General features: G+C 48.0%; 1 protein-coding gene across 1 annotated transcript in view; it reads right to left on the bottom strand.

The window, feature by feature from the left end:
• NTN3 (netrin 3) overlaps positions 1–25,132 on the bottom strand; it is a 99,868-nt gene that overhangs the window by 29,709 nt on the left and 45,027 nt on the right. Inside the window, exons 4-5 of the mRNA XM_090024046.1 lie at positions 3,856–4,005; positions 464–517 (exon numbers count right to left, since the gene is read on the bottom strand). Coding sequence (XP_089880172.1) covers positions 464–517; positions 3,856–4,005 — 204 coding nt within the window. The remainder of the gene's footprint in view (positions 1–463; positions 518–3,855; positions 4,006–25,132) is intronic.

Genomic DNA, 25,132 nt, shown 5'->3' with positions numbered 1-25,132 from the left:
AGATTAAAGAAACAAGCCCCTAAAAAACCAGTGTGAGAAAGCAATAGGTCCCATAACCCCCCTTTCCAATCCCCTGAAGTGTTAGAGCTGGCACTGGCCAAAGCACAAGCAGATTCCTAGTTGGGTGTTGGGTATTTTTTCATAGTGAAATGAGAAAAAAAAAACCCAGAGAACTCTTGTCAAGTTTCTTTGGTTGTTTTCCAAAAATAAATAGGATTTAAAACCTCATTTGCATATTTTATTTTTCATCAAAGGAAATCTGGCTGCTGGCTCTCCATGACCAAGCCAGGTGTGAGGGGATGATTCAGCATTACAGTCCAGCACACAGTTAGTGAGGGGCGTAGTGGGGAGTCCTCAGGGAATGGTTGAGGGGCAGGAGGGACTATATAGACAGACCTAGCTGTACAGTGCCAGGAAAGAAGCCTTCTTGTGCCTTTTGTTTCCTGGAATAAAGAGCACTCACCTGCAGGCTCTTCTGTGCTGGTAACCATGGAGGTTGGGTTGATGGCAGGAATCTCTGGAAAGGAAAAGGTGAGATATCTTAAGGTAAGATACTGCCCAATGTTGCCTTCAGAATAAAAAAAAATTGTGGCTCCTCCCCTCTTACCACTATTGGAGAGTCCATGGCCAGCAGCTATCTAGGAAGAACCTAACAGTATGTCCTGTTGGTTTCCTATGCTACTACTCCAGGAACACAGAAGGTGTTAAAAGGAGGTTACCATCACAAACCATCCTCCTTGTTGTAATTGCCATTGTGCCATAGCAGCTTGAAGGAGCCCTGGAAATTGGAAGGATTTCCTAAGAGATATGCCCTGGGCAAACACTACCACGGAGTGTTTGCAGAAAGGTTAACAAGAGCAGTATCATGGAGAGTTTCTTAAGGGTTTAATTTCAGAGGGGACCATTAAACCAGCTCACCCAATGTTCTGTATATCACAGACCATTATATTTCACTCAGACACTCCTGAAGTGAGCACAGTAACTTGGTTTACACTAAGGCATTTTGGTCTTCAGGTTGTGTGCCACAAATGGAGAACAGGTGGGACCAAGATGCCACTAATGACCAGGGTCCCTGCAATGGTAGGGAACTAATTAAGTGAGATGTGCTCAGAGGACAATAGCAGGCAACCCACACTTCATGCTGCAAAGAAAGGCAAAACTCTCTCAAGCTCCCTGCTAGTTGAGCCTGAGGGAAATTTTCTTTCCCAACCCAAATCTGGTGATCAGTGTGATCTTGTGTAGACAAGCAACGCGTACCAGCAGAGTGGCTAAGACAGACAATTCTCTGTGTAAGTAGACCATCACTCACAGTGGGCTGAATTCTGCTTTCTTTTATACTAAAATCTAAAGGAACTCCACTGAAGTCAGTAGCCAAATTCTCAGCTAGAATAATTCTACTTAAATCAGCGGAGTCATGTTAGGAGGGGAGTTGGCCCCTGCACTTAAGGCCAAATCTCACTGTCGTCAAAGAAAATGGAAGTTTTACCCTGACTTCAGGACAACCAGAAACTGGCCTGTACTCCAGAATTGCAGTGATAGAACTGCGAGCAGTACCTGACCCAGAATCCACAGAGATAGAGGAAGATAGTATCTTGAACCTCTAGGTTTAATGATCTGAACCCTAACTTGGTGTCACTTCTGCCTCTCATGGGATAGAATCAGAAGTGCTCATATGCATGTATTACAGGCCTTATTTTACACATGACTAGCACATAAGTGGAAGTAGTAGATCTGTGGTCAGGAGCAAGAGGATCTAGGACTGTGCTTATGGTTGCCATGAAGATCTGAATAGCTATCTATGGTTGTAGCATTGCCACACCCAGGAAGTCCTAAATAGGAACAGAGTAGAAAATAAACCCAGATCATCCCACATGGCAGTGCAGGGTATCGTTGTGCATAGTGCCTACCTGTGCACAGATATACAATTTCAGCAGTTGCTTGGTGTTGGATCCAACTGTGCTCTCCACTTCCCGGACTGGTAAGCACAGCCTGTGTATATGGGTGGGTGGCAGAGTCTTAGGTGAGAAACCGAATGGAAGGGATGAGGCCAGCATGGGTGATGTCATGCTCTCTATGAACCTCTACAAGAAAACTCTCTCCCCTGACTGTTACTACCACTGGCTGAGCCCTGGAAGAAATGCTCTCTGCTCATTTATCTCTTCCTCTTTCCTCCTGGTTCTGCTTTTAGAACAGAAAGACCTTGTCACGCTTTCATTGATTCTAGGATAACTCGACTACTGTTGCAGTGGGAGGAAAAAAAAAAAAAAGCTTCAGGTAACCTTTAGAGAAGTCACCAGAGCTACCACTGTTCCCTGAAGAGCCAGAAGAGCCACCGCTGTGTTCCCTGCAGCATTGAGATTAGCTTTGGAGAGAGATGTGTGCTCCAGACATAAGAAGGCTCCAGTTCTGTTCCCTCCCTGAGGCAAGGAACATGATGGACTCTGACAGCCTTCCCAAGGTTTCCAGTTCCACTGCAACCCATTGCTGCCCATGTGGCAGTGAAAGCCTGCATTGGCTGCCCATTCAGACAGCCAGACAACAGCTGCAGTGGGAAAGAGGTAGACTAGTGAATAGAAGAAACCTCTCCCACAGAGTTCCCAAATGGTTATTGGAACATTCATGAAAAGTTCTCCAGAGGTACACAGCCTTCTAAGGCATCAATTCTAGTACTGAACAATTTGGGGTTTCCAGTCATCTGCTGATCAAGGCCAAGATTACTTAGTTTTAAGAGAAGGTAAGCTTGCAGGTCACAGTACTACAGTAATAATACAATACACAAGTCAGTACAATGGCTAATTGACTTTTCACCCATAAAGGCAGTGAAGAGATATAATCCAGAAACATAAGAAGTACAATACTGGGTCAGACCAATGGTCCCTCTAGCCCAGTATCCTATCTCTGACAGTGGTATGAGTGAATGCTTTAGAGGGAGAGCATTGAACTGGGTACATCTATAACTGCAGTGGTCATTTTTTTGGCCCTGTGGGCCAGCAGAGCAGCATGGGGCCAATCCATGGGTCAGATTTGCAGGGTTGCTGCCCACATTAGGCCCTGTGCACCCAGATCCAGTTCCCTGCCAGCCAGATTGGGTCTTGTATGCCTGGATCAGCCCTGTGTGCCCAGATCTTGCCTTACACCACTCAGATCAGGCCCCATGCATCCACATTGTATCTCACACTGCCCCAATTGGACCCTACCTCACATTGCCTGGATCCCACTTTGTGCTGTCCACATTGGAGCCTGCATGCCTGAATCCCACCTCGTGCTGCCCAGCCTGAATGCCCAATCTAGCACACAGGGTCATGCTGTCCAGCCTGCAGGGCTCTGCTTGGATCCAGATATTTGGCAGCAGAGGAGCGACAATTAATGCTGCCATTGCTCCTCTGCAGACAAATTTCTGGACCTTTGGGGAACCCTGCAGCCTGGATGTCATGGCTGTATGGGGCAGATCTGGTATGCAGGACAGGGAGGACAGGGACTGAGAATCCCTGATCTACAGTGATCTATTCCCTATTCAATACTTTCCCCAGCATCCAGCATCATTGATTTAGAGACTCCAGGAGATACATCTCTGACTGTACTGTTCAATAGCAAGTAATGGATTTATCATCCATGAATCAGCCTAGTCCCTTTGTAAACCTGACTATTTTATCTGCCTACACCACTTCCTATGGTGGTGAGTTCCACAAGTTAACTGTATGCTGAATAAAAAAGTACTTTCTCTTGTTAGTTTTAAAACTGTCTTCTGCTAATTTCAGTGGGTACTCCTGAGTTCTAGTGTTCTGGGACTTGGTAAATCCCTATTCACTGGAACACAGACACAGTTAGAACTAGGCAGAGCTGACTGTTACTCACTGATGCATGGAGCAACTGGTGAACGACTTTGCTGGTAGCCCTTAGCACAGCGATTGCAGGTGAGTCCCGTCACTCCGTCTTTGCATGGGCACTGCCCCGTGGTCTGGTTGCAGGTTTTACCAGCTGCACCAACAGGGTGACAATCACAAGCTGAACAGAAGAAAGAGGAATATTGTTAAAATAAATGTAATCCATGCACACGCTACTATCCACGCTGAACAAGAAAGGTCTCAGAAACAAAAACTGATCTGAAATTAATAAAATATTTTTAAAACATTATCAGTTTGGCCAGGATTATTCATCTGCTTTAGATCTTGTTTGTTCAGAAATCAAGCCTGATTTTCCATGTGTGGGTTTGCTGTATGCACCAAACTGTCTGGAAAAGCAATCTGAGACCAAAAGGCTGCTCACATATTGCCTATTCACTAGCTGGTATTTGTGGCATGCAACCAATCACTTAAGTCACATGGCATTGTTTCTGGTTGCTGAGTGGGTGACTGAACTTTTAAACAAGAGAATAATGAATGGTGAATAGTAACTCATGGACAGCACACAGTGAATAGATCTGTGAACAACAGCCACTTCCTGCAACATTTTTTCATACTGAGTTTAAGTGGGTTTTGAATGATGTGCAGCCCTTTTGCTGGTTTTAGGCATACAGATCAATTTAATTTATAATGGGTGCATCTATACAAAATTCTTTACTGCGCAGTAGACTAATCTGCTGTGCAGTAAAGCATCACTGTAATCATAAACTGAGTTACCGCACAGTAAAATCAGTTAACGCGCAGTAAATCTGCTACCTGTATCTAGTCTCAGTCATTCAGACCAGCAAAGGGCCAGCCTCCTGCCAGGTGGCTGGGAGCTCTGTCATAGTCCCTGGCTGGCCCCTAGACCCCTGGCTTGACTAGGGTGACCACCTTTTCAAAAGAGGAAGGTGGGACACATTTCCATCTTCCTCTCCCACCACCATTGCCACTACCTCCAGACCAGAGCGAGCAGAGCAGGGGGAAGATGCAGACTGCCTGCCGAGGACTCGGGGCTCCCCACCCTGCTGCCTTTCTCTCAGGAACCCCGCACCAGCTGTGCACCCCATGCCTGCCTGGCAGCAGCAGGCGGCACAATGCCATGCTGCCACCACCCCTGCTGCTTCCAGGCAGGCAAGAAGAGGGTGCCTTGCCATGGCAGCATAGCCAGCGCAGGGTCCTAGGGACAGGGCAGCAGGTTGAGGAGCCCTGAGCCTGCAGCAGACAGCCTGCATCTGCCCCACCCTACGCACAGATCTGGGGGGGCATGTGCCCCCATGCCCCTGCCCTGGGCACATACTAGCTGCAGAGCTCCAGCCTGACTCCCAGGCCTTTGCTGGCTGCTCCCTGGCCCCTGGGCACTATGTCTCTGCACTGTAGGCACACGTCAGCTCCAGCAGTCCTACAGGCCACTGGCCTGATCCTCAGGACCTGTACCTCCAGCTGCCTAGCCTTTGGGTATCATGCCCCTCTGCTGTGGGTATGTGCCCAGATCTGATGGACCCAGAGTCCCTTGCAAAGGCAGCACCAGTGACGGCAGCATCCCTGACCCTGGGGAAAGCATCCCAAGACTCAACCTGGGCAGCAGAGGAGACCATTGATTGAACTGTGGCCTGCGGCAAGGCTAAGGTGCAGAGATGGCCTGCCCCCTTGGAGACCTCTGCCAGCCTGAGCCTGTTCCCCCTAGAGATCCTTACCAGTCTGAGCCTGGCCCCTCTGAAGATCCTTGCCAGCCTGAGTCTGGAGGCAATGGAAACTCTGCCAGGCTGAGCCCATGCCCCCAGAGACCCTTGCCAGCCTGAGCCAGCGCCCTCGAAACCCCTGCCAGGATGAACCTTCCCCCTGGAGATCCATGCCAGCCTAAGCCCCCACCTCAACCTGGAGACCCATCAGCCTGATCCTGCCCCCACTGGAGATCCCTGCCAGGCTGAGTCTGCCCCCACTGGTGACCCCTGGCACCTGGTCAGCTGCATCCAGAGCCTGAAGCTCCCGGTGGCTGCTGCAGGATGTCAGAGCAGGATAGGGGCAGGCCTGGATCTGCTTAATCCTATAAAGAGCAAATCTGCTGCCAATGGTACACATGTAGACACCTTCCCAGAGCTGGCTTTATTGCACAGTAAGCCTAAATAGCATTAGTTGCAGGTGTAGACGCACCCAATGAATGCAAAATTAGGTCTGAGGTGTATTTGCAGAGAATTTCAAAGCTCCCATGCTCAAATAGCAGAGTGGAGGCTGCAGTTCAGGACTGAGAAACACTGTTAGGACTTGTGTGTGAGGCAAAGGATTGCACAGCTAGGGTGCAGGTCACAAATGAGGTGCACAGGCAGAGCTGTTTAGCCAAGCAGAATTGAAAAAGCAGGGGATACTGCCAGTCAAGACAGAAGTGGATACTGCCAGCCAAAGCCAAGGCTGCGATGGAACTCCAGCTAGCTGCAAATATCAAGGACAATAAAAAGTCCTTTTTTAGACATGTGGGGAGCCAAAGGAAAAGCAAGGGCAACACTGGACCCCTGCTAAACCAGACAGAACAACTGACACCTGACACCCAGGAAAAAGCAAACTTGTTAAATGGGTACTCTGCGTCAGTTTTTCACCAGTCCCATGGAATGCCCCTGCCCACTACGGGACAGGGAGGCCTGGGTAAGGGAGATTCCTTACCCTCCATCGAAGCTGACCTCATGAAGAAACATCTTGAGAGGTTGGATACCTTCAAGTCAGCTAGCCCTGATGGTTTACACCCGAGGGTACTCAAGGAGGTGGCAAGCATCATGGCACAGATCTTTGAGAACTCCTGGTGCTCTGGTGAAGTGCCTGAGGACTGGAAGAAAGCCAATATGGTACCTATCTTCAAGAAAGGGTCAGCCTGACCTCTATCCAAGGGAAGGTCTTGGAAAAGATTATCAAAGAAACCATCCTTAACAGACTGGCTGACAGCAACATCCTGAGGGATAGCCAGCACAAGTTTGTTGCAGGTAGGTCTTGCTTGACCAATCTCCTTTTACGACCAGGTGACCTATCAACTGGACAAGGGACAGGAGATTGATGTCGTATATCTTGACTTTAAAAAAGTCTTCCATCTGGGAGCTTTCAATGTGAAGTTGCAGCTAGTAAAGCGAGCAAAACGCTGGCTTGCATCCACAGATGCTTCTCAAGCAAATCCTGGGACGTCATTCTCCCCTTGTACTCAGCCTTGGTGAGGCCACAGCTGGAGTACTGCATCCAGTTTTGGGCTCCACAATTCAAAAAGGATGTGGAGAAGCTTGAGAGGGTGCAGAGGAGAGCCACGTGCATGATCAGAGGTCAGGAAAACAGACCTTATGATGAGAGGCTGAGAGCAATGGGACGGACTCTTCAGCCTGAAAAAGTGCAGGCTGAGGAGTAATCTGATGGCCACCTACAAGTTTATCAGGGGTGCTCACCAGGATCTGAGGGAGCATTTGTTCACCAGAGTGCCCCAAGGGATGACAAGGTTGGATAGTCACAAACTCCTGCAAGACTGTTTCAGGCTGGACATAAGGAAGAACTTCTTTACTGTCTGAGCCCCAAGGTTTGGAATAGTCTGCCGCCAGAGGTGGTTCAAGAGCCTACCTTGAAGGCCTTCAAGAGACATTAAATGTTTATCTTGCTGGGATTCTATGATCCCTGCTGACTTCCTGCCCCTGGGGTAGGGGGCTGGATTCAATGATCTTCTGGGGTCCCTTCCAGCCCTAATGTCTATGAAATCTAAAGTGCCTTGCACAAACTTGGTTAGAGAAGCTTGCCCAACTCCTGTTGCCTCCAACTGCAGCTAAGTCTGTCAGGTTAATTAGCACTAGATTCAACAACAAAACGTAAGTTTTATGTTGGTTTACGAAGAAATTCCCTCCTGGATTCCCTAGAGGGGAAAGAGCCTTGAGCAATGCAAGTGACATTATGGGAGTGTCAAGGATGGGTGGAACAAACAAGAGCCTGATGAGCCGGGGCTGGAGCAGAGTGAACGAACCCTCTTCTCGGCCTCAGGAGAAGGCAGGTCCTCTAATGTCTCCTTCTTCCTGCAGGAGAAGCAGTCTCCAGGATGGATGAGACAAGCATGGAAAATAAATTCCCACCTCACTCCAGGCACAGGGAAGGAATTGTTAAGCACTGTATCTGGCCACTAGATGAACTGAAAATGAAGATATGTCCCTACTGTACACTCCAGTTCATTACAGGGCTTGAGACAGGGCATGACCTCTCTTGGTTGGGTCTTGTCAGGTTAAGCCCCTTGGGGTCTAAGTGTTTGAATCAGCACTTACAGCTGTCTGCAATCATTTAAGGTTAGGACATCAAAACAACCAATTTCTGCCTGCCCCTCCCTGCCCCTGGGGGTGACCCAGCTGCATCTGCTTCAGGGGGCAGGCGGGGACGAATTTCCATGGAGGTTGCACCACTGCAGCTGGCCCTGTCAATTAGCCAACTGTAAACAGGCAAGGGGGTGGGGGAGCAGAAGAGAGAGTGTTAAGGCTCATTAAAGGTAACTAATTGAAACCTGGTAAAGAATGGGAGGGAGGGAGTAAAAAAGAAAGGAAGAGAGAAATAAAAAGTTGGTTTCCAGAACGAAATTTTTAACTTTGGAAAAAACATGTAAAAGCCAGGCCTCGTTTATGTCAGAAAAGGGAAAAATCATTTACAATGCTCTGCTCGTTTTTACTGTTGGGAAAGTAAAACAACCAGTTGCTGAGGCCAGTGATCCCTGCGCAGTCACAGAGGCAACAAGGTGCAGACCTGTGGGTGGCAGAGTTTGGGTGTCAGTGTGGAATGGAGAGAGGAAAGCCATGCCTGAGATACCATGGGTAATCCCCCAGACCAACCACGCAGTGCCTTGTGCAGATAGGATAGGTTAGGAATAGCTGGAAAGCAGGAGCACCGTAGCAGGGAATCCTATCTTTCTCCAGTGAAGGCAAAAGCAGCAGCAGTGGAGCCTGGCTGAGGTATCGGCAACAATGCCAGTCTGATGGTCTGGACGGGAACACGATGACTGGAACACAAGGGAGGTCGTAGTGCTTGTGCTGATTAGGCAGGAATCTGTTGATTGAAACCATCACCACCAACCATCCAGGTTGCACATGGTGGAAATTCAGAGTGGGTTGAAAACTTCAGCCTAGTACACTGTTTGCTTCACAGCTGTGCTTAACAATGAGATACCTGTCCCTGGACTTACATGAGGATGAGGGATTCTCACTCAGACGGAACAAATGAACCCCCTTGGGTCCCCCATAGAGAACAAATGAACTCAGAGGGAACAAATGAACATGTGCACATGCACACACATGCACACTCTTTTATATTGTCCAACCTTACCACCTTTGAAGAGTAACAGGTGAACATGAAGGGTTTACTTAGTTCCTGTGGCAAGAACAGAGTGGGTCTTACCCTCTCACTCTCTCAATCTGAATCTTTCCAGTTTGAAACTGAAATCGGATCTATCCAAATTGGCTTTCACTTCTTTCCCTCTTTCTAAAGCTATGGGATAGATTGGTAGTGGGTCTCTGGTGATGCTTTCCCATACATCAGAGCTCTGAGAAGGATCCTAACTATTCATTCCCACTTTGCTAATTCTAATCTAGAGGATGGACTCAATTTGTGGTGGATGTCTGAGGGGAGACAGGAAGAGGGACAGAAGTTGATTGATCAGTCTGCCCAGGGCTGCGTCTTCTTAACAGCTAGGGAAGGTATCTTGATTTCCATCAATGTAGTAGTTGAACGTGATTCCAAAGGCAAACAAAAACAACACCTTCTCAAAAAAAAGATGTTATCCTTTCCCTAATTTTCACCAGATGGGATCTTGTCAGAGCACCATGTCACTGCTCCCCAGGCCTTCTTATACACAGAAAGAAACAAGAGCTAGCAGCCTCTAATGTAGAACAGATGCCTTGGTCCTTATCAGATCCTGGCTGGGATTGGAAACGGACGTGTTTCTGACAAGGACGTTTTGGGGGCTCAGCTGTTATAACAAATGGCAGTGGGTGAGGGAGTCTTGGCATGACATGGGGCCTTCAAAAACACTAGGTCTTTCTTCAGCCACAACACACTTTGGTGCCAAGACTACTGGGGCTATATAGCTCCTCACTTAGCAACCCAAGGTTTCACTGTCTCTTTTAGAAACCCTCCAAAGTAAAAAATCAGGAGAGAACTTGTAAAGACCCTTGGGGCCACTTCACAGCGTGATGCTGTCTGGGTCCCTGGAGTTTATCTGCAGTGTGACACTGGCAGGGTCTCTGATGCTGTACTGCTATGTGGGACATCACAGGTATTACTTTCAAGTCAGTCACCTGTGGGAGCCAAGCATGCAAGAATTGTCAGATGGGCTGCTCACGGGTGCAGCTAGTTCAGACTCCACTTTGCTCTAAAGCTTGGCGTGGTTCCTGTGCCTACAGCACCCTTAGGACATGAGGCTTCATCCTGTGGAGAACGCATTCTGTCACCTTCAGTTGAACCTCACAGGAGTGTTTGCCTTCAGTTCTCTTACTACTTCATCTTGTCTCCATTTTCAAGACATAAGCTTTCCTCCAGACTCCCCACAGAGAAGCCACAGAGTGACAGTATCATTTTTGAGGGTGGAACTCTGGATTATCCCAATGAAACTGGGACATCCTCCAAACCAGCAGGGCTGAAAAATCCCTATGTGTAATGCCACAGAGTTCATGAATCAGGGTTAAGATGCAGTGATGGTAATGTCTCTTAGGAGTGAAGGTGGGGGTGGAGGGTGTGTACTTATTAGCAGCCTATCAGTCTAGGGTCTAGAGCGATGTCAACAACTACAGAAGCAAAGCCAGAAAGCCATGTGCTGTATAACTCACCGTGCCTATCCCATCACTATTTATTATTAATAACAATATTTTGTGTTTCCCTAAAGCAATGGAGATCTTTTGCTAGAGTAGTATCAGTATCTCAGTTGCTTTAAACAAACCTCAATGATCTTTCCAGCATCTCAGTATAAAATTGTGGTTCTTCTGCAGGGGTACTGAGGCCTATGGATTCTCTGGTGGGCTGAATGCCTGTTAGACTGGGCACTGGTTTTGTATGTCCCTTGTCATAAGATTTCTAGCTCTGTCTCTTTTCAATTTGTATTTGTCTGGGTGATAATTGTCTAATTCTGTTAGTGAGATTCTGTTACAAGTAAAGTCCTTGATCATTGCCATCCATGCTGGAGAAACCAGTCCATCTACTGCTGTCTTTTGAAGGTATACCTTGTGTGACTCAGGTAACAGCTCAACAGTTGCCACCCCTGCCCAATATCAGGGATGGTGTGGTGAGCGTGGGGCACGGCTTGTGGCCAGCACCAATTTACTTTCCAGCTGGCCCCTGCTCCCCACAGAGCAGCCCGTGGTCCCAAGAAGGTCTAACATGTAACTGATTTAACTATTTACACTTTATTTACAAAACAAGAATAATAGGAAAGGTTATTTACAAGTGAACTTAAATGGCATAACCAGAATCATAAAACAGACCAGAATGCATTAGTCAACCCTTGACTCAAGAACCACAGGTAGGGTAACTGGCAGCTTTCAGCCACTACTGAGATACTACCACAAGAAAGCAAGGTGCTCACTCCCAGCAGCTCCAACAGGCTTCCCAATAAGCAACAGACTGCAAGAGGTTAAGCTCTTCTGGTCTGCAGCAATCAAATTGTATCAAACCCCAACCCCACAAAGAGGCTGAAGGGTGACCCTCCATGGCAATGAAAAAGACAAGTAACATTGTAGGCTTATGCAGCAATCAGCATGACCCAAGCACAAAGCTCAGGGACTCCATTCAATGACAATCCCCTACAGAATAAGGGACAGGACTGAGTCCCCTCTGGGGCAGTCAGTGGCAGAGGGTCAGCAGCACAGGCAGCTCTCAAGGCTCATTGCTCTAAACCCCTGCTTCAGATGACTGACCAGGCACCCCATATGCCTCGCCAATCCTGCTCAAAGTGCTGGCCTGCGCCCCAAGCTCCTGGGCACCCTCATCCTGGCGCTCTGCTGCTCCTCAGGATCCCAATGCCTTGCCTGCTGCTGTCCTGCTTCCCCAAGGAAGGGGAAGGGTTTCCTCAACTCACTGGTCCAGGTCCCTGCTCCGGATAAGGATGCCGCCTACACTCCTGACCACTGCTTCTTCTCTGCAGCGGAGTGGGGGGCCAACTGCCACCGCTAGCCTCCAGGACGCCCGGCACACCCAGGACACTGCGATGGGGCCTTGGGGCACCAGCTCTCTGCCCCAAGCCGTCTGGATGCAGCTCCCTCTCTGCTGCAGGGCTGGGCCGACTGCCCCGCCGCTGCCTTCTTCTCCCAGGGCCTCTGAGGCTCTTCAGAGGGGTCCCTCTGCTCCCTCTGCTGGGTCAGCTCACCCCAGCTCTTCTTAGGCCTCCTGCATCATTCCCTGGAGTCACTATCAGCAGCCCCCACGCCCGTTCGGCTGCTGCTTTTATCCCCTCCAGCAGTCCCTCCCTGGCTTGCAAACTGGCCAACTTGGGCTCAGGGTGGCTGGCCCCAACTCCGGCCATCCCCCTTCCATGCGAATGAGGGGATTGAAAACCCCTTCTTTCAATTAGCTTCTCCTCCACAGCACAGGGCTCCCCTGCTCTATCCTTGGGGTCGCTCAGAGTTCACCAGCCTGTTTCTGGTCCAGGATAAGTATCTCAGGTCAATCTGGTGAGGCCACATTGGCAGTCTGTTACACTGGTTTTAACCTAAACCAGCGTAGGCAACCCCCAGCATGGGCACCAGTGTGTGGCATGCAAAGGGATTTTGCTTGGCACGCATGCCTTGGGGCAGATGACATGGAAAGGGCTGGGGCTGCACTGCCACAACAAGGATCCGGCCCTTTGCAGTTTCTCTTCTGTCTACCCCTGGCATGTCAACATCTTACAAGTCAAGCTTGCAGGTGTTTTTGGCACTCTGCCCAAAAATGTTGCTGACCCCTGATTTAGACCTAATTTCTTCCTGTCTAATTTGGGGGTTTCAACTAGCTGCCTTCTTTGTGTAAATCCTGGATAAAGCCCTTTGAAAGAAGCATTAACTGATTACAAAACTCACATTGTTAAAACCAGTGAATTGTTTGATTAACAGTTTTTGTAATTGCTCCAACAGCTCTATGTGTTTGTCTTCCCAGTTCCCCGCAATATTATTTTCCAACAGTCCCTTAAAAAGTCTATTCACAGTAGAGAAATGTTATCATTACTGTTGCTTCTACTACCACCACCACCACTGCTGTGTTAGTAGTGCTCAGAGGCTGTAACTGAGATCAGACATTGCTTGCACGAATTTGCTATGCATACATGCACTGAAAGACAGTCCCTGCTGTAAACAGTTTACAACCTTGGGCATTGATCCAACAAAGATTCAGGCACGTGCTTAACTTTACACACCAGGATAAGCGCGCTGACTTCAATGGAGCCACTCATAGTGCATAACATTAAGTATGTACATAAATCTTTGCAAGATTGGGCCCCAAATACACTAAAATCTATGTATATCCACTTAACAATGTGCAGGGAGCATTTCAATGATTGAATCAATTTTACCTGTATCAGCAATTAAGCTAGCTTTGCTTATCCTGCCTTTGAAACAGATAAGGTCTGTCAGATCAACTGTTCACTTCCTTTGTTGCTTGATGTTGGCCTTTTCTCTTACCTTGTCAGCCATATGCAGGCCCACTGATAGGGCAATCATGGAAGACAGTCATCCTCAACTGCAAGGGACTACAGAAGATGTCTCTTACCTTGCTCTCAGCAAACATGCCTCAACCTTTTGTTATGCTCTAAGGTGCTCTGTCCCAATAAGGACATCATATGGCATAACTTAATTCCTTTATTTTCTTTTCTGCAAAGATCTTATTTCTCTTTGAAGTGCCTTAGGCAAAGGGCTATTACCATATACCATGCACCTAAATTTAAATTCCAGGTTCTCCTGTATGATGAGGTTGCTTCTTGCCACGCTGCCACAGATTCTGGTTGAAGAACTGGCATATCCATGAGGATCATCTTTGTTTTTAAATCACCTTCTCATGGTATATAGCTAGTGTAGTGGTTCCTATAGCATGTTTCCTCTTCTCTGTTGTTCCTGGCACAGGAGAATGTGGCTGGTGGAAATGGGAGGTTGGCCAGGATCCTCATAAACTGTGCCAATCTCCCAGCTGTACCTTTCTACCATGTGGTGCTTTTAGCATCCAGCATATGCTACAGCAGCCCTCAGTCTAGGGGACCCATCCTGTACATGGATGCCATGATGGAAAGCAGAGCAAAGATGAACTCCATGGTATCTTTGCCCACACACCAAGCTGTGCTGTTTATAATTCAGTTGGATGCCAGGATCTGGCCCAGACAGTTCAAATGGTGCATTAAGTCCCTAGCTTAGAGCTTCACTCATCCAGTTTTGTTTGCCAGAAGGCATGTCTTGAACCTAACACTGAGGATATTTTTGCTTCTGAGAGCTTAGCTGCTACTGCTTTGACAGCTTGCACTGGAGAATGCTCATGTTTTATGGCTTTATTTAAATTACAGGGATTAATGCATAACCATTCTTACTTTGGCTTTCCAGTTACAAGTGAATTAAAACTGTACATTGTCTATAATTTCAACACTCCCATCTGCAATATTACGAAGTTGTTTTATGCTCTGTTGTTGGATGTCTCACTAGAATTCCTAGTCTGTCTGTCTTAATTGTCATCCTATATACTGAAATACATTTGGGAATGCTGTGAGGGTGTTGGTCTTTGCTCTTTGTATGTCATTCTGTTCAGTTCCAGAAAATACTTTTGCAAATATCTTCAGCGTTAGGCATGAAATAAGTTTCTACCACAGGTGCTTCAAATTCTTTAATCAGTGATACCAGTTTTTACAACGAGAAGTAATAGCTACTTATCTCTGAACCACTATTTCATCTCCTGTGGGTGAAGCAAGCCTTGGCTTCAGGTACCTACTCAGTTTCCTGAGATAGACTGCTCTGTATTTCCCCTGAAATGAACTTGTATTATGCTCCATTGTCCCAGTTTAACATGCTCAGCCATTGTCCTACAATTGTATTTGTTGAGCAGAGCTGAATGCTTCGCAGATATTTTTTTCGTTCAGAAAGATTTGTATCACTACCTGTTTTTCCTGCATATTTGTGGACATTCTGGGCCTTGAGTTACATGGCCCATCTTTAACACATCACATATTCTGTTCCCTCTGGCTTTGCAATTGTTTGGCTCTTATTCTCATCTACATTCAGTTATGCTGGTCAGAAAACGTTCAGTTCTTAGGCTGAATATTATTTTGGTCTCTGGGCTGCGTTATAGCCTCATCTGCAGAAAATAACAGAGGGCTCAAATCCATATTTCAACACCCTTTTATACATCAGTGGCAGGTCCTGTCAGACCAACCTGGTGGCCTTCTATGATCAGATCACCAGATCATTAGATGCAGGGGTAGCAGTGGATATAGTTTTCCTGGACTTCCGGAAGGCTTTTGACACCGTGTCTCACCCCGTTCTCATTAAGAAACTGGGGGGCTGTGGTGTAGACACCCACACAGTCAAATGGGTCGCCAACTGGCTGGAGGGCCGTACCCAGAGGGCGGTAGTGGATGGGTCCTTCTCAACCTGGAGGGACGTGGGCAGTAGGGTCCCGCAGGGCTTGGTCCTCGGGCCCACACTGTTCAACATCTTCATCAGTGACTTGGACGAGGGGGTAAAAAGCACCTTATTCAAATTTGCTGATGACACTAAGATGTGGGGGGATGTGGGCATGCTAGAAGGAAGGAATAGGCTACAATCAGACCTAGACAGGTTACAAGCGTGGGCGGATGAGAATAGGATGGGATTCAACACAGACAAGTGCAAAGTGATGCACCTGGGGAGGAACAACCGGCACCATACCTACAGGTTGGGGAACTCCCCTCTTGTCAGCACGGAGGCGGAAAAGGATCTTGGAGTCATCATTGACTCCAAGATGAACATGGGCCGGCAGTGTGGAGAGGCAGTTAGGAAGACCAACCATACTTTGTCATGCATCCACAGATGCATCTCGAGCAGGTCCAAAGAGGTGATCCTCCCCCTCTATGCGGCACTGGTCAGGCCGCAGCTGGAGTACTGCGTTCAGTTCTGGGCACCACACTTCAAGAGGGATGTCGACAGCATCGAGCGGGTCCAGAGGATGGCCACTCGCATGATCAGGGGGCAGCAGGGCAGGCCCTATGAAGAGAGGCTGCAGGACCTGAACCTGTTCAGCCTCCACAAGAGAGGCTGAGGGGGGATCTAGTGGCCTGTTATAAATTAGTCGGGGGGACCAGCAGGCATTGGCGGAGTCACTATTCTCCCGTGCACTGCCAGGAGTGACCAGGAATAACGGTCACAAGCTGGCAGAGGGTAGGTTTAGGCTAGATATCAGGAAGCGCTACTTCACAGTCAGGGCGGCTAGGGTCTGGAACCAACTTCCAAGATAAGTGGTGCAGGCTCCTACCCTGGGGGTTTTTAAAAGGAGGTTGGATGAACATCTTGCTGGGGTCGTTTGACCCCAGTATTATTTCCTGCCATGGCAGGGGGTCGGACTAGATGATCTGCTCAGGTACCTTCCGACCCTAGAAACTATGAAACTATGAAACCTGAAGCACAGCTAAAGATTGAACATAGAAGCAAATCAGGACTTCTGCCATTGTGAGCACTTTCACTTCCCAGTACCTGCAAGTTTCCAAGTGACAACACAGAGGAGGTGATTTATAAGCAGTCTAACTGGGGCATAGTAAGTAAAATGGACCCTGGTGAGGTTCTGCTCTTTTGCCTGTCTCAGCACTCAGCTGAGCCTGTCTCAGCACTCAGCTGAGCTGAAGCAGCTCATTAACTGCACTGTTCTCTACATGAGAATTAGCAGTCTGTTGGTGCTGAACAGATGTTATGGATCCCATGGTGGAAATGGTGTCCATTAAGTTATTATTCATATCCTGGTAGCTGCCAAGGCATCATCCATTGTGCAGAGCACTGGCCAAACAAATTGTAAGAGGCAATAATTGTTTAAAAGACCTTGCAATATAAATAAACAAGTTACAGAAAAAAATGCAGGAAAGGAAGTGTGACAGTCCCCATTTTATATCTTGGGAACCAGACCCAGAGAGATTAGGTGACTGGTCCAAGATCTTGCAGGGAGTTTGTAGCAGGGCCAGGCACTGAACACCGATCCTCTGAGTTGTGCTGCAGTGTCCTAACTGCAGAATCAGCCTTCTGCTTAACATATGCAGCTTAGTAGGGGACAGGCTTAGTGCAAATGTTCACCTGGCTCTGTCAAACTTCGCAACATTCCGGGGCTGCTGACAAATTCAGCCAGTGCATCAAGATAAGGCCCCCAAAAATGTAGCTGGCAGAAACCTGCCTTTTGCTTGCAGTGAATACTAGGAGCTGGAGTGGCGTTTACCTCCTGGGGTGACAAAGGTGGAGGGAAATGTAAAGAGCCCAAATCCTTCGGTTTGGCTGAGCAAGTAGACTCATTTTGTAGAGTTCTCCCAGTGAATCACATGGTGGGGCTCCTCCTTCTCTGTCCCCTCCCCCCCAGTGTATCCTTCCCTGACATAGAAAAGCAGTAGCACTTGCAAGCCATGTTTATGGATTCCTGCCACTTCCTCACCTAGCTGGGATTCCTGTTGTTTCCCCTGAGCCTAAATGAGCAAATGAAGTCCCAGATGAAGCTCCAGGAACATCACCATGTCAGAACCCACTGGGAAAATTCTCCCCATACCTCCTCCCTCTGCCTACCCTGCAGGCGGCCAGCAGCAGTTTGCCCCAGGCTGCCTCTGAGCTCTGTCCCTAGAACTAAAAGGTAAGTGAATGAACAGGCTCTGAGGAATGGGAGCCCCCACCCCATACATTTCAGTCTGTGGTTTGGCTGTAAATTGTAGCAGAATTGCCTCTTAATGGAGACGCTTTACCCTGCCCTAATACTCTGCAATTACTCCCTGTGAGGATATCAGAACAAGACTTGTCCTGACAGACTTCAAGCTGCTGCCTTTTGCTGTGTGGATTAGGAAGTCAAAGCCACCATGCATTTCATTGGAGGAGACCAGGGCCTCTCTTGCTACTCCACCCTTAACCCTGAAAATAAAGATGCCTGAAAGAAAGCCAGAGGAGGAAATGCACTGAGTCCCTCCCACGACTTAGCAGTGTGTGGAAATAAATCCGACTGGTACTTTGAATTCTCTCTCTCACACACACACACCCCTTCGGGCAGGCCCTGCAGCCTCTTCCTGCCTTCCGCTCATGTGGGGCTTTTGACCCTCTGATATGTTCTCCACAGGAGGTCTATATTGAGCAGATTCTTTTTGGTATTGGGTGGTGGAACCGGAGCGTGCTCCATCCACTCCACGCATTGACTGTGCTTCCAGGACCGGTGCAAAAAAAAAAACAGAAAAAAAAAAAAACCTTCCCCCTTCCCACCCCCAGCCCCAGCCTGGTGTCTTCCTATCTGAAGAGCTTCTCTAGTAGCTCGTGCTCACGCATGCGTGTAGGGTCAAATAAATAGGGCATCTACAAGGGGGAACTTAAATCCCAAGCAAAAAACATAAGCAAGTTAACAACAGCCTCTATTTTCATAGCTCCAGGTTATGATAATGTCAAGACATTTCCAGCTGAGCCATGGAAGACTGGAAATATTTGGCCAATGTAATTCTACCATTTTAATTTTTTTCATTTTAGTGCTCTTTCTGCTTTCCCCAGTTTGGCCCGGCACCAGTTTGTGTGAGAAAGGCCTTTCTGGTTATCTCACAGGGACAAGATGGAGATATGATATACAGGAAACTTCATGTGATTTCCAACCTGATTTTTGTAACAAAGAAGCCTCTGACTCATACATAAAGATATGTGTTCTTTTCATAAAATACTGTGCAAAACCTGCTTCTGTTCCCAATGCATTCATAGCCGTGCAAATCTGAAGGAAGAGAGGTGACACTCTGCCCAGGATCTTCAGTGTGGAGTAAGCTAGCATTGACCAAGGCCTCTGTGACAACAGCTGGCAGTACCCAGAGCACTGCAGGGCCAGGACTTCTCTGGAGTGGGCCATGAGGGTACGTCTACATGGCATTTGGAAGGGCTGCTGTGAAGCACTCTCTCCACATACTCATTCTTGCTCTGAACACACCAAAACCTAGATGATGAAACTGCCTTCAAGCTGTCCTGTGTGTGCCAATAAGTACAGCTGATACAAAGAGCCTGAAAACAGAGCCAGCCCTGTACTTGGGGCTATACAGTGGCTGCACTGCCTTTCTGAGTGAGTGGTTAGGGTCAGGGATCAATTGTGGGGAGGGGGTTGTACAGTGGTGCAGTTGCCCTCCCTTTCCCCTCTGCCCTTCTTTGATTCCTGATTCACCTAAAGTTTAAAAATAACCACCTGGCAGTGGCAGCAGCATTTCTATTCAGGCAGCACTGAGGGAGTCAATTGACTTCATGGCTCATTATAATCTTCCCGAGTCATTCTGAACATTCTGAAGGATGGCCAGTCTTCCAGGTAGGGCTTTAAGCTAAGATTGAGGAAACACTGACTGGAGCATGCCCAGGGATCGACATACAAGAAAGCTCCATAGGACACTAGGGACACTAGGAATTTCACTCTTGCAAGACCTGAGGGAACGGTTCTCCCTTAGCATGATAAGAAATTGATCGCCTCAACTGGAGGACTCAGGTGGCTGTACATTAATGCCAGGAGCACGGGGAACAAGCAGGAGGAACTAGCCCTCCTACTCTCCAGTGGGCATTACAATCTAGCAGGGATTATGAAGACCTTACATGATTGCAGCGTAGCCATAGAGGGCTACACCTTGCACAGAAGGGACTGAGTAGGGAAGAAAGGTGGAGGTGTAGCTCTCTATGTGGGGAAGCAGTACACCTTCTTGGATGCCGACATAGGATCCAAAGATGAGCGGCTCAAAACCCTTTGGGTCAAACTGTGGAAAGGGGACGGGGGGGGGGAGGGGGCACAGCAAGAGAGACTGAACTGTAGGTGTATACTACAGACTACCAAACCAGGGGGAGGAGCTCAATCTGGAATTCTCTCAAGAACTGGCAGAGGCCAAACATGCATGAGACATAGTCACCATGGGCAACTTCAATTATCCAGATATCTCTTGGAAGGAATACTTGGCTAAGTTGGATGGATCACATTGCTTCCTGACCTGTATTGAAGAGTTCTACCTGACTCAGGAGGTGCACAGGCCAACCAGAGGTAACGCTGTCTTAGACTTGGTCTTGGCTAAAGGAGACAAACTGGTGAGCAACTTAAATATAGAGGGTAACCTGGGCAACAGTGAACATGAAACCATCACGTTCACTGTCCATTGCAAGGCAGGCTAACCAGCCAGCAGGGTTGAAGGTTTCGACTTCAAAAAAGTGAATTTCAACAAGCTCCGGGCAATGGTAGGGGAAGTGCTGCAGGACCAGGGACCAAAAGTGAAAGGAGTGCATGAAGAATGGTCGTTCCTCAAGGACACGATCCTTGAAGCACAAAAGAAAACCATTCCCTTGCAGAGGAAAGGTAGCAGAAGGGCTGGGAAGCCCACTTGGTTTATTAGGGATATCGTGGTCCTCTTGAAAAAGAAGAAAGAGGCATACAAATAATGGAAGCTTGAGACAGTCCCCAAGGAGAACTATACAACAATGGCCCGCACTTGTAGGGAGTACATTAGAAAGGCTAAAGTGATGACTGAATTTCAACTAGCAATAGAAATCAAGGACAATAAGAAGTCCTTCTTTAGGTATGTAGGGAACAGGAGGAAAACAAATGGAAGCATGGGTCCATTGCTTAACAACTCAGGTTGGCTGGTTACCGACACTCAGGAGAAAATGGAACTCCTAAATGACTATTTTGCTTTGGTATTTCACTGGATCAAAGGGAAAATTATGCTAAATAGGATACAGAATGGACATGGTGGGAATGACTACCTTTCTATGGTTGACTGGAAGAGGGCCAATGTTGTACCCATCTTCAAAAAGGGGAAGAAAGAGGACCCAGGCAACTATAGGCCAATTAGCCTAACCTCTATTCCAGGGAAAAACCTGGAAAAATTCATCAAGGAGTCTATGTGCAAAAGGCTTGCAGAAAGTAGGATTTTGAATGACAGCCAGCACGGCTTCATCATGGACAAGTCTTGTCTTACCAATCTCATCTTCTATGACCAGGTAACTCTCTACCTGGATAAGAAAGAGGAGGTTGACATTGTATACCTAGACTTCCAAAAGGCTTTTGATCTGGTATCCCATGATGTTATCACAGGAAAATTGGAGAAGGCCAGTGCAGGCTTAAAAATTGGAAGAAGCCAGGTCATTGGAGGAGGCCTGGTCAGTGGAGAAGGCCAACTGCAGGCTTAACTGCTCAACAGTTCGGTGGGTGGGAAGCTGGCTGCAGGGTAGGACCCAGAGATTTCTAATGAACGGATCTGTGTCATCCTGGTGTGAAGTAGCCAGTGGTGTGACTCAGAGGTCCGTGCTTGGTCCAGTGTTTTTCAACATCTTTATCAATGATTTGGATGTAGGGGTAAAGAGCTCACTGGCCAAGTTCACGGGCAGCACCAAGTTATGGGGGAGCGTGGTCATGCTTAAAGATAGGCTGCAGATATAGGTGGACGTAGACAGGCTGGCAGGTTGGGCAGATCAGAACCAGGTGAAGTTCAACACTGAGAAGCATAAAGTGCTCCATCTGCAGATGAACAATCCCCCACATACTTACAGGCTTGGTGGCACCAAACTCACTAACACCATGACTGAAAGGGACCTAGGGGTAATAATAGGCTATAGTATGAATGTGAGCCGTTAGTGCAATGCTGTAGCCAGCTGGGTAAACAATACTCTGGCATGCATCAACATCTCAAGCAAAACCAAGGAAGTGATTCTTCCACTTTATTCAGCACTGGTGAGACCACATCTGGAGTACTGTGTCTATCTCTGCATCCTGCACTTCAACAAGGATGTGGAAAAGCTTGAGAGAGTCCAGAGAAGAGCCACCTGTATGATCAGAGACTTGCAAGGCAAGCCATATGAGGAAAGGCTGAGGGACTTGGGTCTCTTCCGCCTAAAAAAGAGAAGGCTGAGAGGGGACTTGATAGCAGCTCACCACTATATCAGGGGGCTCAGCAAACAACTGTTCACCAGGGTTCCCTTGTGGAAAACCAGGAGTAATGACCACAAACTCCTGGAAGACTATTTCAGGCTTAACACTAGGAAACACTTCTTCGCAGTTAGGGTGTCCCCACTGTGGAATAAACTCCCTCCAGAGGTGATGTAATTATCTACCCTGGAAATCTTCAAGAGGAGACGGGATGGTCACCTCTCTGGGGTCACCTGGCCCCAGTTGTCTTTCCTGCCTTGTGGAAGGGGCTAGAGAAAATGATCTTGTGCGGTCCCTTCCAGTCCCTTACATGAATCTATCTATTCTATGAACTCTTCATTCCACAGGTGTTAATGACTCTTTCGCCTTTTTTAATAGTCTTGATATTCCATTAATCAAGCTATCCTTTTTTCTGCAATTCTGCTGTCTGTTAGTGGCTCCTGGTAATGTAACTCCTATTTTACAGCCTAGCGGACTGTTTTTAACTCTACCTAAAACTCCTGTGTGGAAATAACTTTCAGTGAAACACTGGGTGCATTGGCAAGATGCTCAGGAAGTCTTGATTTAGTTTTATGAATCTGAAAAGAGATGTACATTTCATTGTAATGATTAATGGCTAATGAAACATCATCTTTTGATTATTTTTTACCCAGTTTCTGGTGTTTTGATACATAATATTCGATATAGCAAATTAATGCATGTTTCAATAAAGGTATATTTGTTTTTACTTTGATCTTAAAATGAATAATTCAGCCCTAGACCTTTAGCATATTAGTAAAACTTCTAGTTCCTTTTTAATTGGAGAAAATGATGTGTTGTGTTATATATTAGAATGCACCACACCATCTGCACCCCCTTTTCAAAATTTTAAATCCATCTTTGGGTATGTTGTGCACATATTTATGGTGCTCTTGGGCTTGGCAATACTAGCTAGAGTGATCTTGAAGTCAGATTCTGGAGGGATCACTAAGTGGAGGGGAAGACTTTGTGGCTTCTTCCAATGAGAGAGGTTAAGCCCAGAATAGGTTAGTGCCCATCTGTTTACTGTGTGAGGATAGAGCTCAGGGCTAGAAGAGCAGGTGCTGAGGGATGGAACAAAAACAGGAATAAAGGCCTACCTCAATGAGCGTCCAGTATCAACACTTTGAAAGCAGGGGTGTGTATGGGTAAGAGCGAAGCCTGTACATGCATGACAGAGAGGAGGGAAAGGGAGAGAGGAAAGAATGGTAGGGAGAGCCAGGGGAGATTTCATTGCAGCTACAGTTCCTGCAAATCCCCTCCCTACCCCCCAGAGGAAATGACTCAGGGCTTTTTCAAGAAACCACAAGCTGACAAATTTGCTGCCTGCCCTGCTGCTTTTATGCTGGGTTGCAATATTTAGGGAGTACTTTCCCCTAACAGCTGTTACCTGGGAAATCACATGGTGGTGGCTGAGGTGGGCTGGGATCAGAGGCACACTGACCCATGCCTGGGGACAGCAGAAGTACTCCTAGAAAGTGTCTGAGCTGCATGTAGCCCTCAATGCCAGTGATGCTGGAATGAAGATGTGTGAGTAGAAGACACTGGTTTAATTTCATAGATTTCATAGACATTAGGGCTGGAAGGGACCTCGGAAGATCATCGAGTCCAGCCCCCTGCCCAAAGGGCAGGAAGTCAGCTGGGGTCATAGGATCCCAGCAAGATAAGCATCCAGTCCAGCTTTTCTGGCTTTCTTGTCATGGGCGACTGGTGTATCCTAGGTTGGGGATGGCAGGGGGAGGGGCGCACTTGCCCCCACAGCAGTCAGTCAGCGACTGGGGAGGTTCCCCCCCATTTGTTGCGTGCACCAACCCAGAAGTGCCAGCAGCACTTCTCCTGGCGCCCCCACTCCGTAGCCAGCACTCTCAGGAGGGGCACCAGTGCTCCCACCTGCCCCACCGTCCGGCACCTAAGTAGGGAATGCTGATGTGACGGGGTGCACCAGTGCTCTCAGGGGGTGCACGTGCACCCCCATGCACCCCCTTTGTGTCGCCACTGTTTCTTGCTGTGCAGTGGGATCCATCAACTGTCACCACCCAGTGGCAGCCCAGGGCCCTGATGCATGAAAGCTATGGCACTAGAATCCTCAAATTCAATGTGAAACCCCTAACATAGAGATCCAAGCAATCCCTTCCTCCCTACACAGCTGAGAGAGAGGAAGGCACTAGGCTGAATGGTACATCAGGAAGGACTATGCCCAAGCCCTGCAAAGCTAAGGGAGGGGGTCTCTCATGGGTCTCACATGGGAAGTAGGTGCCTGAGTGCTGAGGCCCAGCTGTGCATCAGGTCTCAGCATGGCATTCCTTGATGCCATGGAAACACTGGGGGAAGGGGGAGCTTGGCTGACCCACTCCCAACTCCTCTCCCCCAAAAATGTGCCCTCAAAAGTGTCACAAGCCTCCAGCACACTCAGCCTCTCTTTGTTCCAGAGCTACTGCATGATGAGCACTGCTTAGGTAACATCAAATCGAGCATGATGGCCAGGGAGACATGCTATAGAGGTCCAGAAGTGGGGAGTGCAGGTACTCACCTGTCCCCCATAGCATTCTGGGAGTCACTCCCACTTCTCCGTAGAGAAGGAAACTGCCCCTTGGCAAAATCAGTGAGCAAATGCTCCATGAATTAATTTCTGGAGATGTGGTGCTCATTTACAGATCATATGCCATACCAATGCACTCCCCCCCACCCCAGTTCCAACTCCATTCCTGCAGTGATTTCCTGGAGGGGACTCATGCTTTTTTCTGATGCAAGATGTTCAGCACAATGTGTTCATGGCTAGATGGGGTAGCAAAGGGGTGCTGTTTCCAAGGCCGTTGCCACGGCAAGTCTCTGAAAGGCTAATGGCACTTTGGAGGGAGCACAGAATCCCCAGGCTGGGGGAAAGCTGGCTGCCGAGGTGAGACGCACATGCACGGCGGCCTGCCAACTCAGCTGCTCGGGTTATTAAAAATGATTAGCTCTCCGTTTCCTAATGACCTGGCTGTGAGGCAGGTCTCACCTCCCCGTGCCAGACCCGGCCTCTGCTGCGCTCCTTCTGCCACTGCTGCTTTTCACTTTATGAGGCGCTTGTTAAAACTGTGAAGTTTCTCTCCTCTCCACATCCACGTTCGGCTAAATCCCTGGGGGAAGGGGGTGGGAGGTGGGGCAGGGAGTAATTTTTCTATATCAGGCCT

The sequence above is a fragment of the Crocodylus siamensis genome, chromosome 12 (assembly GCF_052110815.1).
Source record: "Crocodylus siamensis isolate JL-2025a chromosome 12, ASM5211081v1, whole genome shotgun sequence".
NCBI classification, from domain to species: Eukaryota; Metazoa; Chordata; order Crocodylia; family Crocodylidae; genus Crocodylus; species Crocodylus siamensis.
The sequence above is the reverse complement of the archived record's forward strand: the minus strand, read 5'-3'. Positions and strand labels throughout refer to the sequence as shown.